Source organism: Salmo salar, chromosome ssa22, assembly GCF_905237065.1.
Source record: "Salmo salar chromosome ssa22, Ssal_v3.1, whole genome shotgun sequence".
Classification (NCBI taxonomy): domain Eukaryota; kingdom Metazoa; phylum Chordata; class Actinopteri; order Salmoniformes; family Salmonidae; genus Salmo; species Salmo salar.
This window is the reverse complement of record NC_059463.1, coordinates 48,061,505-48,079,044: the sequence shown is the minus strand read 5'-3', so window position 1 is coordinate 48,079,044 and position 17,540 is coordinate 48,061,505. Positions and strand designations below refer to the sequence as shown.

The 17,540-nt window shown below is 41.1% G+C and overlaps 1 protein-coding gene across 4 annotated transcripts in view; it reads left to right on the top strand.

Moving 5' to 3' along the window:
* The window catches only part of LOC106583634 (copine-9), a 132,042-nt gene that overhangs the window by 79,307 nt on the left and 35,195 nt on the right, over nucleotides 1-17,540 (top strand). For all 4 annotated transcript variants that reach the window (XM_014168037.2, XM_014168038.2, XM_014168036.2 and 1 more), the window contains one exon: nucleotides 16,979-17,042. In XM_014168037.2, coding sequence (XP_014023512.2) covers nucleotides 16,979-17,042 — 64 coding nt within the window. The remainder of the gene's footprint in view (nucleotides 1-16,978; nucleotides 17,043-17,540) is intronic.

The window sequence follows — 17,540 nt, the reverse complement described above, 5'->3', positions numbered from 1 at the left end:
CTGTATACCAGGGAGCTAGTTTCTTATGACAAATGTTTTTAGGGGTGCAACTGCATCTAGGGTATTGCGCAAAGTTACATTGAGTTCCTCAGTTAGGTGGTTAACTGATTTTTGTCCTTTGATGTCCTTGGGTAGGCAGAGGGATTCTGGAAGGGCATCAAGGAATCTTTGGGTTGTCTGAGAATTAATAGCACGACTTTTAATGCTCCTTGGTTGGGGTCTGAGCAGATTATTTGTTGCGATTGCAAACGAAATAAAATGGTGGTCCGATAGTTCAGCAAGCATCCCACCCTAGTCAACAGCCAGTGGAATCGTGTGGCGCGAAATACAAATACCTCAAAAATGCTATAACTTCAATTTCTCAAACATATGACTATTTTACACCATTTTAAAGACAAGACTCTCGTTAATCTAACCACATTGTCCGATTTCAAAAAGGCTTTACAGCGAAAGCAAAACATTAGATTATGTCAGGAGAGTACCCTGCCAAAAATAATCACACAGCCATTTTCAAAGCAAGCATATAGGTCACAAAAACCAAAACCACAGCTAAATGCAGCACTAACCTTTGATGATCTTCATCAGATGACACTCCTAGGACATTATGTTATACAATACATGCATGTTTTGTTCAATCAAGTTCATATTTATATCAAAAACCAGCTTTTTACATTAGCATGTGATGTTCAGAACTAGCATACCCACCGAAAACTTCCGGTGAATTTACTAAATTACTCATGATAAACGTTCACAAAATACATAACAATTATTTTAAGAATTATAGATACAGAACTCCTTTATGCAATCGCGGTGTCAGATTTTAAAATAGCTTTTCGGCGAAAGCACATTTTGCAATATTCTGAGTACATAGCTCGGCCATCACGGCTAGCTATTTTGACACCCACCAAGTTTGGGGCTCACTAAACTCAGAATTACTATTAGAAAAATTGGATTACCTTTGCTGTTCTTCGTCAGAATGCACTCCCAGGTCATCTACTTCAACAACAAATGTTGTTTTGGTTCCAAATAATCCATAGTTATATTCAAATAGCTCCGTTTTGTTCGTGTGTTCAGGTCACTACCCGAAGGGTGATGCGCGAGCGCATTTCGTGACAAAAAAATTGAAAATATTCCATTACCGTACTTAGAAGCATGTCAAACGCGATAGCGATAATATTCCAACCGGGCAACGTTGTATTCATTCAAAGGCTGAAAGAAAAAAATGGAGTAGTCTCGTGAACGTGCATCTCAGTCTCACTGTCCCCAGGCTGACCACTTACAAACTCTGCTGCTGTTCTTTGCCCAGAGACAGCAGACATCCCATTCCACTTTCTGGTGGCTTGAGAGCCAATGGGAGCCTTAGAAAGTGTCACGTTACAGCACACATGCTGTATTTTCGATAGAGATGCAACAGAAGGACAACAAATTGTCAGACAGGGCACTTCCTGTATGGAATCTTCTCCGGTTTTGGCCTGCCATATGAGTTCTGTTATACTCACAGACACCATTCAAACAGTTTTAGAAACTTTAGAGTGTTTTCTATCCAAATCTACTAATTATATGCATATTCTCATTTCTGGGCAAGAGTAGTAACCAGTTTAAATCGGGTACGTTTTTTATCCGGCCGTGCAAATACTGCACCCTAGCCCCAACTTGTTAAGATCCACAACATTTATTCCACGGGACAGAACTAGGTCCAGAGTATGACTGTGGCAGTGAGGAGGTCCAGAGACATGTTGGACAAAACCCACTGAGTCGATGATGGCTCCGAAAGCCTTTTGGAGTGGATCTGTGGACTTTTCCATGTGAATATTAAAGTCACCAAAAGGGGCGTTATACATGACTGTGATTATAATTGAAGAGAATTCTCTTGGTAGATAATGCGGTTGGCATTTGATTGTGAGGAATTCTAAGTCAGGTGAACAAAATGACTTGAGTTCCTGTATGTTGTTCTGATCACACCACGTCTCGTTAATCATAAGGCATACACCCCCGCCCTTCTTCTTACCAGAGAGATGCTTGTTTCTGTCGGCGCGATGCGTGAAGAAACCAGGTGGCTGTACCGACTCAGATAGCGTGTCTCAAGTGAGCCATGTTTCCGTGAAACAAAGAACGTTACAGTCTCAGATGTCTCTCTGGAATGCTACTCTTGCTCAGATTTCGTCTACCTTGTTGTTAAGAGACTTGACATTGGCGAGTAGTATGCTCGGGAGCGGTGCACGATGTGCCCGTCTACGGAGCCTGACCAGAAGACCGCTCCATCTGCCCCTTCTTCTACGGCGTCGTTGTTTTTGGTCGCCTGCTGGGATCCGATCCATTGTCCTGGGTGATGGGCCAAACAGAGGATCCGCTTCGGGAAAGTCGTATTCCTGGTCGTAATGTTGGTGAGTTGACGTTGCTCTTATATCCAATAGTTCCTCCCGACTGTATGTAGTAAAACCTAAGATTACCTGGGGTAACAATGTAAGAAATAACACATAAAAAAGCAAAATACTGCATAGTTTCCTAGGAACGCGAAGCGAAGCAGCCATCTTTGTCAGCGCCACAAGTATCTCCCTCCCCTCTTTGTCTCACTCTTCCTCTTTTATCCATCTCCCTCCCCTCTCTCTCTCTCTTCCTCTTTCTATCTCCCTCCCCTCTCTCTCACTCTTCCTCTTTCTATCTCCCTCCCCTCTTTGTCTCACTTCCCCTTTCTATCTCCCTCCCCTCTCTCGCTCTCACTCTTCCTCTTTCTATCTCCCTCCCCTCTCTCTCACTCTTCCTCTTTCTATCTCCCTCCCCTCTTTGTCTCACTCTTCCTCTTTTATCCATCTCCCTCCCCTCTCTGTCTCACTCTTCCTCTTTCTATCTCCCTCCCCTCTCTCTCTCTCACTCTTCCTCTTTCTATCTCCCTCCTTTTTTTCTCTCTCTCACTCTTCCTCTTTCTATCTCCCTCCCCTCTCTCTCACTCTTCCTCTTTCTATCTATTTCCCTCCCCTCTCTGTCTCACTCTTCCCTGTTCTATCTCTCCTCTCTGTATTCCTCTCTCGCTCTCACTCTTCCTCTTTCTATCTCCCTCCCCTCTCTCTCACTCTTCCTCTTTCTATCTCCCTCCCCTCTTTGTCTCACTCTTCCTCTTTTATCCATCTCCCTCCCCTCTCTGTCTCACTCTTCCTCTTTCTATCTCCCTCCCCTCTCTCTCTCTCACTCTTCCTCTTTCTATCTCCCTCCCCTCTCTCTCTCTCTCTCTCTCTCTCACTCTTCCTCTTTCTATCTCCCTCCCCTCTCTCTCACTCTTCCTCTTTCTATCTATCTCCCTCCCCTCTCTGTCTCACTCTTCCCTGTTCTATCTCTCCTCTCTGTATTCCTCCCTCTTTCTCCTCTTTCTATCTCTCTCCCCCCCATCTATCCCCCCTCCCTCTCTCTGGTGAACATGTTTTTCATCAGAAGGCCGGGTAATTGAATGAGCTGCTCCTGCTGTCACTCACCCTGTCGCCCTGTCATTCCCATCAGCGGGTGACGGGTGGGCGAGGGACGGGGGTGGTGTGGTGAGGGGCTGGGGTGTAGAGCAGGGGCCAAGCTTGTCACACCACCAGCATCCCCCTCCCTGTAATCAAAATGAACATTCGCCTCCCTGTGCAGTGGCCCCATGGGAGACCCTATTTCGGGGCTATCGCCTTTCTCGCTCCTCCATCCCTTCCATTCCTCCACTTCGCTCCCCACCTTCTCTTTCCATCATGCCCATGACCGATCTCTCTGTTGTGGAGAGTAGGCAGCTGAGTAGACCTGTGGCACAGTTAAATTGCAAAGAGCTCCTCTCCTGTGTTATACCTATGTCCCTGAGAAAGACCACAAATTATGTATTTTTTTTTTTTAATTCGTCTGATTTCCAACGTTCCGGGACTACTTTGAGTGGAGCCCTTTTCTAGACAAGGTCAGGTGATTGGGGAAGCAGTGTCTGAGTTATCGAGATCAAAGAAATGAATGCCTTTATCGCTTTTACTCAGTGCTGTGGGTGACGTACTGAAGGTTATTGTACAGAAAGTTCTACAGTGCAGAAGTATGTAACTGTTTATTCATTACACGGCAGGTTGACAAAGATAGTGCCCGACAGTAGTTTGAAAAAGATACTGGCTACAGAATCCATATAAGGAACTCCTTCAGTTGTCAGTCATGTTCATGTGACATTAGTGTGTATGTAGTGTGCACCTCATTATTTTATTAAAAGATTTTGTCAAAAGAGACCTATATTGTGACACCTTCGAGTGATGTATAGCTGACGTTTTTGATAAATGTGTTCTTGACATAGACATGCAGCTAACTCACACAGTGATTAATTACGCAATAAAAGCAAATAGCAGCTTACAATTGAAACGTCTATCCCCTACCTTAATACACCCTAAACCAAGCCCTACACTCATCTTGACTAGCCATACCTTAACAGTAACCCAGACTCCTAGAGGTGAGGTGATGCATGTGAGTTGTGATGAGCTCACATTATAGCCATTCTATAAACAGTATATCCCAAGCACAAACCTGAAGGAAGCTTGGTCTCGATGGTCCTTTCCGGATCTGGCTATTATTACCAATGACATGTCGCCATGGCAACAACTTATCCACAGGAGTGAGGGGTCATGGACGTGGCAACACTTCCTCAGACTACCTGTCACTAGGCACTACCCAGGAAAGGCCCGCTACTCTTGGGATGTGAAGAGGGAGGACTGGCCTGAATAGATCAAATGTTGTATATATCATAGACAGTGTAGCTAGTAACCTGCCGTGTCTTTGAAAACCAGGCCAGATCACAATATGCTGGCATTGATCTTCTGAGTGTCCGGTCTTGAATATTATTGCTTTAGTGCATAGGTGGTTTTTAATCTACAGGTCAAACTAAACACACTCAAACCAAAATTAAAATGCTTTACTTGTTGTATTCAGACCTGTTCACATCAGTCTCGGTGTGAAAAACCATGACAAGTTTGCTAACAAAACCCCAACGTTCCCCCAAATAATGACTTTTATCTGGGGAAACTAATTTAAATAGATGAAGATATATTGATGAAATGAAGAGTATGCACTGTATTTTCAAAAAGGCAAATAAAATATTGAAAAATATCATTACACAATAAAGAAAGTGCTTTCAATAACTGTTTTACTCTCCTGAGATGTACAGTGCCTTTAGAAACTATTGCCTTTTTCCAAACTTTGTTGTGCTACAGCCTGAATTTAAAATGGATTCAATTGAGATTTTGTGTCACTGATCTACACACAATACCCCATAATGTCAAAGTGGAATTATGTTTTTAGAAATGTTTACAAATGAATTAAAAATGAAAAGCTGAAATGTCTTGAGTCAATAAGTATTCAACCACTTTGTTATGGCAAGCCTAAATAAGTTCAGGACTTAAAATGTGCTTATTAACAAGTCACATAATAATTTGTATGGACTCACTCTGTGTGCAATAATAGTGTTTAACATTATTTTGGAATGACAACCTCGTCTCTGTACCTCACACATACAATTATCTTTAAGGTCCCTCAGTCGAGCAGTGAATTTCAAACACAGATTCAACTACAAAGACCAGGGAGGTTTACCGATGTCTCGCAAAGAAGGCCACCTACAGTATTGGTAGATACAGGCGTCCTTACTAACCCAGTTGCCGGAGAGGAAGGAAACCGCTCAGGGATTTCACCATGAGGCCAATGGTGACTTTAAAACAGTTACAGAGTTTAATGGCTGTGATAGGAGAAAACTGAGGATGGATCAACAACATTGTAGCTACTCCACAATACTAACCTAGATGACAGAGTGAAAAGAAGGAAGCCTGTACAGAATACAAATATTCCAAAACATGCATCCTGTTTGCAAAAAGGCACTAAAGTAAAAGTGCAAATAATCTGGCAAAGAAATCAACTTCATGTCCTGAATACAAAGTGTTATGTTTGGGGCAAATCCAACGCAACACATCACTGAGTACCACTCTTCATATTTTCAAGCATGGTGGTGGCTGCTTGTCATCGGCAAGGACTAGGGAGTTTTTTAGGATAAAATAAATAGAATTGAGCTAAGCACAAGCGAAATCCAAGATGAAAACCTGGTTGTCAGCTTTCCAATAGACACTGAGAGACAAATTCACCTTTCAGCCAAATAGGTCAAATATACACTGGATTTACTTTCCAAGATGACATTAAATGTTCCTGAATAGCCTAGTTACAGTTTTTACTTAATCTATGGCAAGAGTTGAAAATGTCTGTCTAGCAATGATTAACAACCAACTTGACATAGCCTGAAGAATTTTTTAAAGAATAATTTGCAAATATTGTACAATCCAGGTGTACAAAGCTCTTAGAGACTTACCCAGAAAGACTCACAGCTGTAATCGCTGCTAAAGGTGATTTTAAACATGTATTTACTCAAATGGTTGAATACTCATGGAAGCAAGGTATAATAAAGTAACATTTTTTATGATAAAAAAATAATGTTAGAATTATTCGTCCCTTTGACATGACAGAGTATTTTGTGTAGATCATTGACAAAAAATGGCAATTAAATCCATTTTAATCCCATCTTGTAACACAACAAAACGTGTAATAAGTCAAGGGGTGTGAATAATTTCTGAAGGCACTGTATAGTATGTATCAGATCAAAGTCTAGTTTTGTAAATTATTTTTGATGAATCCTGTTAGCTACTTTAAAATTGAGATATTCTATTGGTAACTATTTCAAATGTGTTTAGTCAATGGTCATGAATATTGGATGCCTATTTGTAATGAAGGATTTCTCTTCTTCAACTCCCACTGACTCTAGTCTTTTCATAGAGGAAGGAGGGACATGCCCCCATAAACTGAGAATCAAAAGCAAAACCCAGACAAAGACATATATCGTCTTTGGATTCTCACTTCTGAAATAAGTTTTGTTTTGTTACAAAAGTTGAGTTGCTAATTGTTGACCTCAAACGTCGGCTTGAGTGATGCCTGTATGGTTCATACACATTTCTGGACAATATTCTGTCCATGTACAGATAGGCACCCCTTTTGGCTCAACAGAAGCCCCAGAGGCAAAGGTTATGTATAGCCTCTAACTTTGTATTCTCCCCCTGTTTAGATGATTGATGGATGGTCAGACAAGAATCAAACCTTACAATCTGTTTCGTGTATTAGTTAATGGGCCTGTATTGATTGTGTTGGAGATCTAGTCTACAATCAAGTTCTGGATTATAATGGTTGCAATAGTTCTGTCATGTAAGGACAGGGAATAGGGTAAATTAACTGGTATTATACAACAGTGACAGTCAGGGGTCCCGCCAACGTGCTGTAGCCCAGCTATTTTAACTAAGTACCTGCTGACAGGGTGGGGGAACCCCACTGTAAAGCTGTGGAGGATGAATAAAATACATAACATTCATCTACACAGCAGTTTTAGCAATGTGACTCAGTATGGAGCCTGTGTGTGTGTGTGTGTGTGTGTGTGTGTGTGTGTGTGTGTGTGTGTGTGTGTGTGTGTGTGTGTGTGTGTGTGTGTGTGTGTGTGTGTGTGTGTGAGAGAGAGGGGAACCTCAGCAGGCAGTGGGAGGACAACGGTGTGTGTGCGTGGAGACTGCTGGAAACACACACTTTCACACACACACACTGGCAACTAGAAATGCACTTCACACACTATGACATTCCTGAGTCATTCCACCTGAAAAGGTACAAGACACTCACCATCTCAGATTGTTTGGAAATCATTTCTGTAGTTAGAAACAGGTGAGATTAGAATTCCTGAAACATTATTTTGTTGAAATATTATTTTGATCTCTGAGAAATTAAGCTAATTGATTGCTGCCAAACTGGCCATTTTAGTTAATATGATTCATATAATCTTCAATAAATATAGTACATAACATCCGATTTGGATCATAGTTCTTCCTAACAATGAGTAAGACATGATGATCCAATAAAATTATACAAAATTATTTTAAAAGAACAACCAGTATACAGTATCAGTTATGTATGTCTGACAAGTAGTATGGAGCTGCTGCTTGGAGTATTGTTTCTTCATCGTTTGTAATGTATTCCCTGGGAATCTGGTGATGGTTTTCTTCCCCTGTTCAGAGAAATAAGCCATTAACTTCTATGGGCTAGGTGGGACGTTTGCGTCCCACCCTAGTCAACAGCCAATGGAATCGCGTGGCCGAAATACAAATACCTAAAAAATGCTTTAACTTCAATTTCTCAAACATATGACTATTTTACACCATTTTAAAGACAAGACTCTCGTTAATCTAACCACATTGTCCGATTTCAAAAAGGCTTTACAGCGAAAGCAAAACATTAGATTATGCAAAAAATAATCACACAGCCATTTTCAAAGCAAGCATATGTGTCACAAAAACCAAAACCACAGCTAAATGCAGCACTAACCTTTGATGATCTTCATCAGATGACACTCCTAGGACATTATGTTATACAGTACATGCATGTTTTGTTCAATCAAGTTCATATTTATATCAAAAATCAGCTTTTTACATTAGCATGTGATGTTCAGAACTAGCATACCCACCGAAAACTTCCGGTGAATTTACTAAATTACTCATGATAAACGTTCACAAAATACATAACAATTATTTTAAGAATTATAGATACAGAACTCCTTTAAGCAATCGCGGTGTCAGATTTTAAAATAGCTTTTCGGCGAAAGCACATTTTGCAATATTCTGAGTACATAGCTCGGCCATCACGGCTAGCTATTTTGACACCCACCAAGTTTGGGGCTCACTAAACTCAGAATTACTATTAGAAAAATTGGATTACCTTTGCTGTTCTTCATCAGAATGCACTCCCAGGACTTCTACTTCAACAACAAATGTTGTTTTGGTTCCAAATAATCCATAGTTATATTCAAATAGCTCCGTTTTGTTTGTGCGTTCAGGTCACTATCCGAAGGGTAACGCGCGAGCGCATTTCGTGACAAAAAAATGCGAAATATTCCACTACCGTACTTAGAAGCATGTCAAACGCTGTTTAAAATCAATTTATATGCTATTTTTCTCATAAAATAGCGATAATATTCCAACCGGGCAACGTTGTATTCATTCAAAGGCTGAAAGAAAAAAAATTGAGAAGTCTCGTGAACGCGCATCTCAGTCTCACTGTCCCCAGGATGACCACTTACAAACTCTGTTGCTGTTCTTTGCCCAGAGACAACAGACACCCCATTCCACTTTCTGGCGGCTTTAGAGAGCCAATGGGAGCTTTAGAAAGTGTCACGTTACAGCACATATGCTGTATTTTCGATAGAGATGCAACAGAAGGACAACAAATTGTCAGACAGGGCACTTCCTGTATGGAATCTTCTCAGGTTTTGGCCTGCCATATGAGTTCTGTTATACTCACAGACACCATTCAAACAGTTTTAGAACCGTCAGAGTGTTTTCTATCCAAATCTACTAATTATATGCATATTCTCGTTTCTGGGCAAGAGTAGTAACCAGTTTAACCCTTTCACACGTACCATCACACGGGGTGTGATCGTTCTACAGTGGTCCCTGAAGTGTACGATCACACCCCGTGTGATTAGAACACTCATTTAGAACGCTCATTTAGAACGGCCAGTTTCGAATGACGCAACAATCAACATTTGAGCTGGCCACACTTTTTTCAGAAACTATTTACACAAACACAGTCCTTACAAAGTTATGTCCAGAATGTGAGCAGTTTATTTTTGGATGCAATGTTCAGATATTCACAGAAGTATCTATAGCATAACACAATCATCCTAACCGGAAGAATGTAGGCTACATTTGTCCTAGCGCTGAGGAAAGATTGACGCAGCACAAGCGGTCATATTTTCTAACTCTCGGCTGACATAAACTACACTATGAATTAGCTAATAGCAATTACTATGTACAATTAATCACATCACGGGTGAGCTCACCGTTGATCAAAATAATTGAGTAAAACACTTTCTAGAAATCGAAAGAAATCCGACGATTAGTTTCAGCGCGCAGCCATGCTTTTTTACCTCACAGAAACCGAAGATAATAAGAGAAGACGAGATGAATTGTTGAAGGGGTGTGGTCTACCATCATTCACATCCCACATTCACTTCCTGAAGTTCTCAAAAAATGAGTGAACCCTTACTCACCTCATTTTGTTATAGCATCTTTGGTGTGACAGACGATCAAGTGAAACCCAGAATGTATTGTATGTCAACAAACATGGCTCCATACACAAAGCTGGAATTAGCTTAGCTCATCATAATCAGTACAACCTTCAAAACATTATTTTACACACATACTATGCGCCCTTTACAATTTATGCAAAAATCGGAACGCATGATTTATCACGGGTAATTGAAAAACGTAAATAAAATAGTAAATATATCAATAATACCACACAAAACATTTTCTGATAGTGATTTATTGATACAAGTTGCACGTTTAGGTAGTCAATCACGGTAACCTCTCACTCCCACTCTGAGCCATTCAGTGTTGTTGTTTATGTAACAATCACATCCTGGAATGGAGAGAACGTTGGAACATCACGTGCATAAAAAAACTCACGCTGGGGCGACCGTTAGAGATATTTGGAACTCACGCGTTAAAGGGTTAAATCGGGTACGTTTTTTATCCGGCCATGAGAATACTGCCCCCTAGCCCCAACAGGTTAAAGTCCCTTGCATTCTTGACCATAAATAGGTGTGAAAGTACCAGGTTTTAACCACTAGATGCCGCTGTTCCTGCTACTGCCACCACACCCTTTATCCATTTTGCTGGTCTCTTGTGTTAATTAAATGGAACACAACGTTTTCTTTACAACTTTGGGTAGAAAACAAATAGCTTTTCCTCATGATGAAAATAAATAGTGTGGTCAATTGTGTAGTCAAGCCAGTCCTCCATGAAAGCAATTCAGTTTGTCCTTCTCCTAGCAACCTAATGCTTCAATTCCTTGAATAGTCAAAAAATGGTGGGACTTTTACCGTTAAAGACCATTAGAGACCATAACATTGAAACCATTAGAACTGCTGTAGCCTAATGGTTTGTCTAAGAGGTGGACAAACTGAATTGCTTTCATGGAGGGCTTTAATTGTGAGAATGATCACACAATTTATTTTAATCATTAGCAAAAGCAATTGGTTTTCTACCCAAAGTTGCAAATAAAAGTTAGAAGGAAACTATCACCAGATTCCCAGGGAATACATTACAAAGGTTGAAGAAACAATACTCCAAGCTGCAGCTCCATACTACTTATCAGACATACAGAACTGATATTTTGGGGGGGGATTCCTCATGTCTTACTCATTATTAGGAAGAATTATAGTCCGAATTGGATGTTTGGTAATGTATTTATGGAAGATAATATGAATCCTATCAAAATGGCCAATTTGGGTGCAATCAAATTATATCTCAACAAAATTATGTTTCAAGAATGCTAATCTTATCAGTTTCTATCTACAGATATGATTTCAGAACAATCTGAGATGGTTGGTGACATGGCTTGCTAAAATGACATTGACGTATTGACTTCAGTCATATTGACCATCTCTATTACCTGCTGTGCTGCAGTTCTACAATATATCCCTGAGATGAAACCAGGGGCGCAATTTTTGTCCCCCCCAGTTTTATCATTGGAATGTGATACAAAACAAGGCAACTCTGTGATTTAGGACCATGCGGATGCCTCTGAGCGGTGAGGTAGGCTGTTTGGAGTGTTTATCCGACTGGATTTAAAATTAAAAAAAGTTTAAAAGTTATGTCCACCACTTTTTTTTATCCAAAGTTGCACCCCTGGATGAAACCATTTTCACAAGGCATCAATAGAGACATCCAGCCTTCCAGGTAGTGTTTGAATTGGGCCTGGTGGCGAGAGACTGGCTATGTCTTGATTCTCCTCATTTTTCCAGAAGTGTGCACTTGCAATGGTGGAAAAATCCCACTAGCCAATACTTAAATCCATGACAGGGAGTGAATATTCAAGTGCACGCTTCGGGAGAGGGGTGGAGAATTGGGACGTGTTGAATGTCAAATGAAGGTCTCATGTTAACATGCTACATGTGGAAGTCATTAGAAGTCGAGACGCGAGGCAGCTCATATATCATCAACATTAGGGCTTCTTGTTAACGAGGAAGGGTGGAAGGAGGCAAAAATGATTTAAAAGAAATAATATGATTTAAAAGAAATAATATCACGTGAATGAATTATGGTTTGGATGGCTGCTGTCTGAGTTTTTACCTGCCTCTCATCACAATGCCGGCGTGACTGTACTTACAAAGAGGTGGAGGAGGTAGAGGGTGTGTGTGTGTGTGTTTGTTTGTGTGTGTGCGCGTGTGTGTGTATGTGCGGGTTTGTACTTATATGTGTGTTTAACAGAACCAAGGGTGTTAAGGTGTATTTTCTGACAGCAACCAAATCTGAGTGTGCCCTTGTGAAGTAATCAGGCTGTCACAGTGGCTTAGCAGAGAATACAGAAGACCTGGAATCCTGGGTAGAGAAGTTGTGAGGGCTTTGTAAGCATTGTGGACAGCCTTGTAAAGAGGCTGTCAACCCGACAGGTGTGTGTGTGGCAAAGGTATTTACGACAACACCCTTAGATCTCACAGCAAGCGTGTTAATCATCCTATAGCCCCTCTTAGAATATGTATAATGGAATGCCAAGTGGATGGAGAAAATCATTTGATTACATGATGGATTTGACCGTCTGTCAACTTGTTCTGATTCTGAATGTTGTGTCAACCATTGTTACTCAACAATCTCATGGAAGCAGATTCATGCCAAAATAAATATCAATCAATCAAATATATTTATAAAGCCTTTTTTACATCAGCTGATGTCACAAAGTGCTATACAGAAACCCAGTCTAAAACCCCAAACAGCAAGCAATGCAGATGTAGAAGCACGGTGGCTAGGAAAAACTCCCTAGAAAGGCGGGAACCTAGAAAGAAACCTACAGAGGAACCAGGTTCTGAGGGGTGGCTGTGCCGAGTGGAGATTATAAGAGTACATGGCCATTAAGGCCAGATTGTTCTTCAAGATGTTCAAACGTTCATAGATGACCAGCAGGGTCAAATAATAATCACAGTGTTGTAGAGTGTGCCACAGGTCAGTACCTCAGGAGTAAATCTCAGTTGGCTTTTCATAGCCAAGCATTCAAGGGTCGAGACAGCAGGTGCGGTAGAGAGAGAGAGAATTGAAAACAGCAGGTCCGGGACAAGGTAGTACGTCCGGTAAGCAGGTCAGGATTCCATAGCCACAGGCAGAAGACTGGAGCAGCAGCACGACCAGGTGGACTGGGGACAGCCATCAGGTCGTCAGTCATCAGGTCAGGTAGTCCTGAGACATGGACCTAGGGCTCAGGTCCTCTGGGAGGGGAGGGAGAGAGAGAGAATTAGAGGGATCATATTTAAATTCACTCACGACACCAGATAAGACAGGAGAATTACACGAGATATAACAGACTGACCCCCGACACATAGACTATTGCTGCATAGATACTGGAGGCTGAGACGGGGGGGTCAGGGGACACTGTGGCCCCGTCCGACGAGGGATATCAACCAACTTACTACCCTAAGACAAGGCTGAGTATAGCCCACAAAGATCTCCTCCACCGCACGAGCCGGAGGGGGCGCAGAACCGGACAGGAAGATCACGTCAGTGACTCAACACACTCAAGTGACACACCTCCTAGGGACGGCATGGAAGAGCACTAGTAAGCCAGTGACTCAGCCCCCGCAATACTGTCAGAGGCAGAGAATCCCAATGGAGAGAGGGGAGCTGGCCAGGCAGAGACAGCAAGGGCGGTTCGTCGCTCCAGTGCCTTGCCATTCACCTGGGCCCGACTACACTCAGTCATAGGACCTACTGAAGAGATGAGCCTTCAGTTTGCTTTGAAATTCTAGGGACTATAAGGAGGGCTGCGTCTTGTGACCGTACTGTACGTGTAGGTATGTACGGCAGGATCAAATCAGAGCGATAGGTAGGAGCAAGCCCATGTAATGCTTTGTAGGTTAGCGGTAAAACCTTAAAATCAGCCCTAGCCTTAACAGGAAGCCAGAGGCTAGCACTGGAGTAATATGATAAAATTGTTTGGTTCAAGTCAAGATTCTAGCAGCCGTGTTTAGCACTAACTGAAGTGTATTTAGTGCTTTATCCGGGTAGCCGGAGAGTAGAGCATTGCAGTAGTCTAATCTAGGAGTGACAAAAGTATGAATTAGTTTTTCTTGCATCGTTTTTAGACAAAATGTTTCTGATATTTGCAATACTTGAAATATTCTTGATATATTCGTCAAAAGAGAGATCAGGGTCCAGAGTAAAGCAGAGGTTCTTCACAGTTTTATTTGAGACGACTGAACAACCTTCAGGATTAATTATCATATCCAACAGCAGATCTCTTTGTTTCTTGGGACTTAGAACTAGCATCTGTCTGTCTGAGTTTAAAAGTTAAACATTTGCCGCCATCCACTTCCTTATGTCTGAAACACAGGCTTCCAGGGTAGGCAATTTTGGGGCTTCACCATGTTTCATCGAAATGTACAGCTGTGTGCCGTCCGCATAGCAGTGAAAGTTGACATTGTGTTTCCGGATGACATCACCAAGAGGTAGAATATATAGTGAAAACAACAATGGTCCTAAAACAGAACCTTGAGGAACACCGAAACGTACAATTGATTTGTCAGAGGACAAACCATCCACAGAAACGAACTGAAATCTTGCAGAGCCTTGGTCTGATGCCATTAAAAGGTCAAGCATTGTGAATTGTTTTTCTATATAAATGATCTTCTTGGGAAGAGAAACCTGATGCTTCTATCCTCTCTCTGTCGTTGACACACGTCTAATGAAACTGTTCCCAAACCATGGCTCACAACAAATTGATCAATAGCGGTACCAGAAATGTAAAAGCTGTCCCCTTGTTAAATAGGGATTCCCCTCAATCCCTGTGCGGCCTACATCCAGCGAAAAATCATATCACCATTAGCATAACAAAATGTAATAATTTTTTTTTTCATTTTTTTTTTTCAAATTATATCGTTTTATAGATACACCTCTCCTGAATCGAACCACGTTGTCCGATTTCAAAAAGGTTTTACAGCAAAAGCAAAACATTAGATTATGTTAGAGGAGTATATCGTAAAAGTAGCCACATAGCCATTTTCCGACCAACCACATGCATCACAAATAACCAAAAAACAGCTAAATGCAGCACTAACCTTTTACAAACTTAATCAGATGACACTCCTAGGACATCATGTTACACAATACATGCGTTCTTTTGTTCGATAAAGTTCATATTTATATATAAAAACAGAATTTTACATCGGCGCGTAACGTTGACTAACTATTTTCCCTCAAATGCATCCGGTGAAACAGTGGTACAATTTACTAAATTACTATTCGAAAACATTTTTAAAATGTAATATTGTCATTCTAAGATTTATAGATGAATATCTCTTGAAAGCACCTGTAATGCCAGATTTAAAAATAACTTTACTGGGTAATCACACTTTGATATAAAAGGGGATGCGATACTCAGAACAATAGGCTAGCAATAGCAATAGGCTAGCCATCTTGGAACAATCACATATCACATCTAGTCTTGTATACTACTGTCAATAATCCCTTACCTTTGATTATCTTCATCCTTAGGCACTTCCAGGAATCCCAGGTCCACAACAAATGTATTTTTGTTCGAAAAAGTTAATCCTTTACGTCCCAATAGCTTGTTCTTGTTAGCGCGTTCTGAAGGCTTCACCAAAAGTTCCGACGTGCGCAGGGCTACTCTTTCAACAAAATGCATTTTTTTCTTATTTAGGTTCTTTCAAACATGTCAAACGTTGTATAACATAAATCTGTAGGGCCTTTTTCAACGAGAGCTCCAATATGATTCGAGGGGGACGATTGCATTGTGTTTCAAAACGTTTCGAAACGGGAGGGTAACCAGGGGCGCCGGCGTCATAATGGTGATGACCCTCTCCGTGTGATCACGTTCCACAGCGTGTAATTTTGTCAGTTTTCACAGTAGGAGACTCAAATCACTTTGTAAAGACTGGGGACATCTAGTGGAAGCAATAGGAAGTGCTCAATGAACCATAGCTCACGGTGTGATTAATAGGCAACGTGATGAAGTTGAGTTCGCAATTCAGAATTCCACTTCCTGTTTCGATCTGTCTCGGGGTTTTGACTGCCATATGAGTCCTGTTATACTCACAGACACCATTCAAACAGTTTTAGAAACTTTAGGGTGTTTTCTATCCACAAGTATTAATTATATGCATATCCTAGCTTCTGAGTTTGAGTAGTAGGCCATTTAAAATGGGCACAATTTTTTTTCAAAATGCGCTGTGGCTCCCCCTATCCTAGGCGACCGTCAAGAGGTTAACACTAGCCCATCCAGCCTCTATTTTTCAATCTAATGTCATTATAATTACCCTGATCACCTCATACATCATTTGATAGAAACTCCAATAGGCCCTAAATATAATTGGTCTGCTTGGATTGAATGGTAATGTCCCATATTGCACCATATTCCCTATTTATGGGCTCTATGGGCTCTGGTAAAAAGTAGTGCACTATATAGGGAATAAGGTGCCATTTGGGATTCAGAACATGTGTGGAGGAGGAGAAGAATCTCCCTGGACTGCCCCCGTCTGTTTATATGAAAGATAATTGAATCATCCCAAAATCTGATCTGAGGTCAGGCCTATTCCACCGGGTGTATTATGTGGTGTGCTAATGTGGAGTGATGGGCTGTTTTCTGACCTGTTGATTTGGAGTCTGAAGGTGTGGTAGTAAAGTTATCAGGATTGACTATTTAGACCACAACTGTTAACATGAGGTGAGCTATGGTCTCGACCTTCCATACCATGTACACATGATTGCGTACAGAGAGGCACACTAATAGATCCATTCCACATGCATTACAATAGCTAATTATGTACACAAATCACCCACACAGGACCCGAAACCAGTACTTATCATTTTTTGTATTTCTTTCTTTCCTCTCCCTGAACTGTCTGTCTCTCCAGTGGGATCCCAGGAAAGAAGTGTGGGAACATCATATTCACCGCTGAGGAACTGAGTAACTGCAGGGTCAGTAAAACACACGTTGTTTAGTTTATCTCTGGTTATCACATACACACACACACACATTTTGTTCTCAGTGGTGTAAAGTACTTAAGAAGTACTTAAGTAAAAATACTTTAAAATACTACTTAAGTCGTTTTTTAGGGTATCTGTATTTTACTTTACCATTTATATTTTTGATACTTTTACTTTTACTTCACTACATTCCTAAAGAAAATAATGTACTTTTTACTCCATACATTTTCCTTGACATCCAAAAGAAATCGTTACATTTTGAATGCTTAGCAGGACAGGAAAATGGTCCAATTCTCACTCACTTATCAAGAGAACATCCCTGGTCATCCTACTGCCTCTGATCTGGCACACTCACTAAACACACATGCTTTGTTTGTAAGTGATGTCTGAGTGTTGGAGTTGCTTAATGTAAGGAATATGAAACGATTTATAATTGTACTTTTACTTTTGATACTTAACTTCTCTAGGGCCAGTGGGACGATTTCGTCC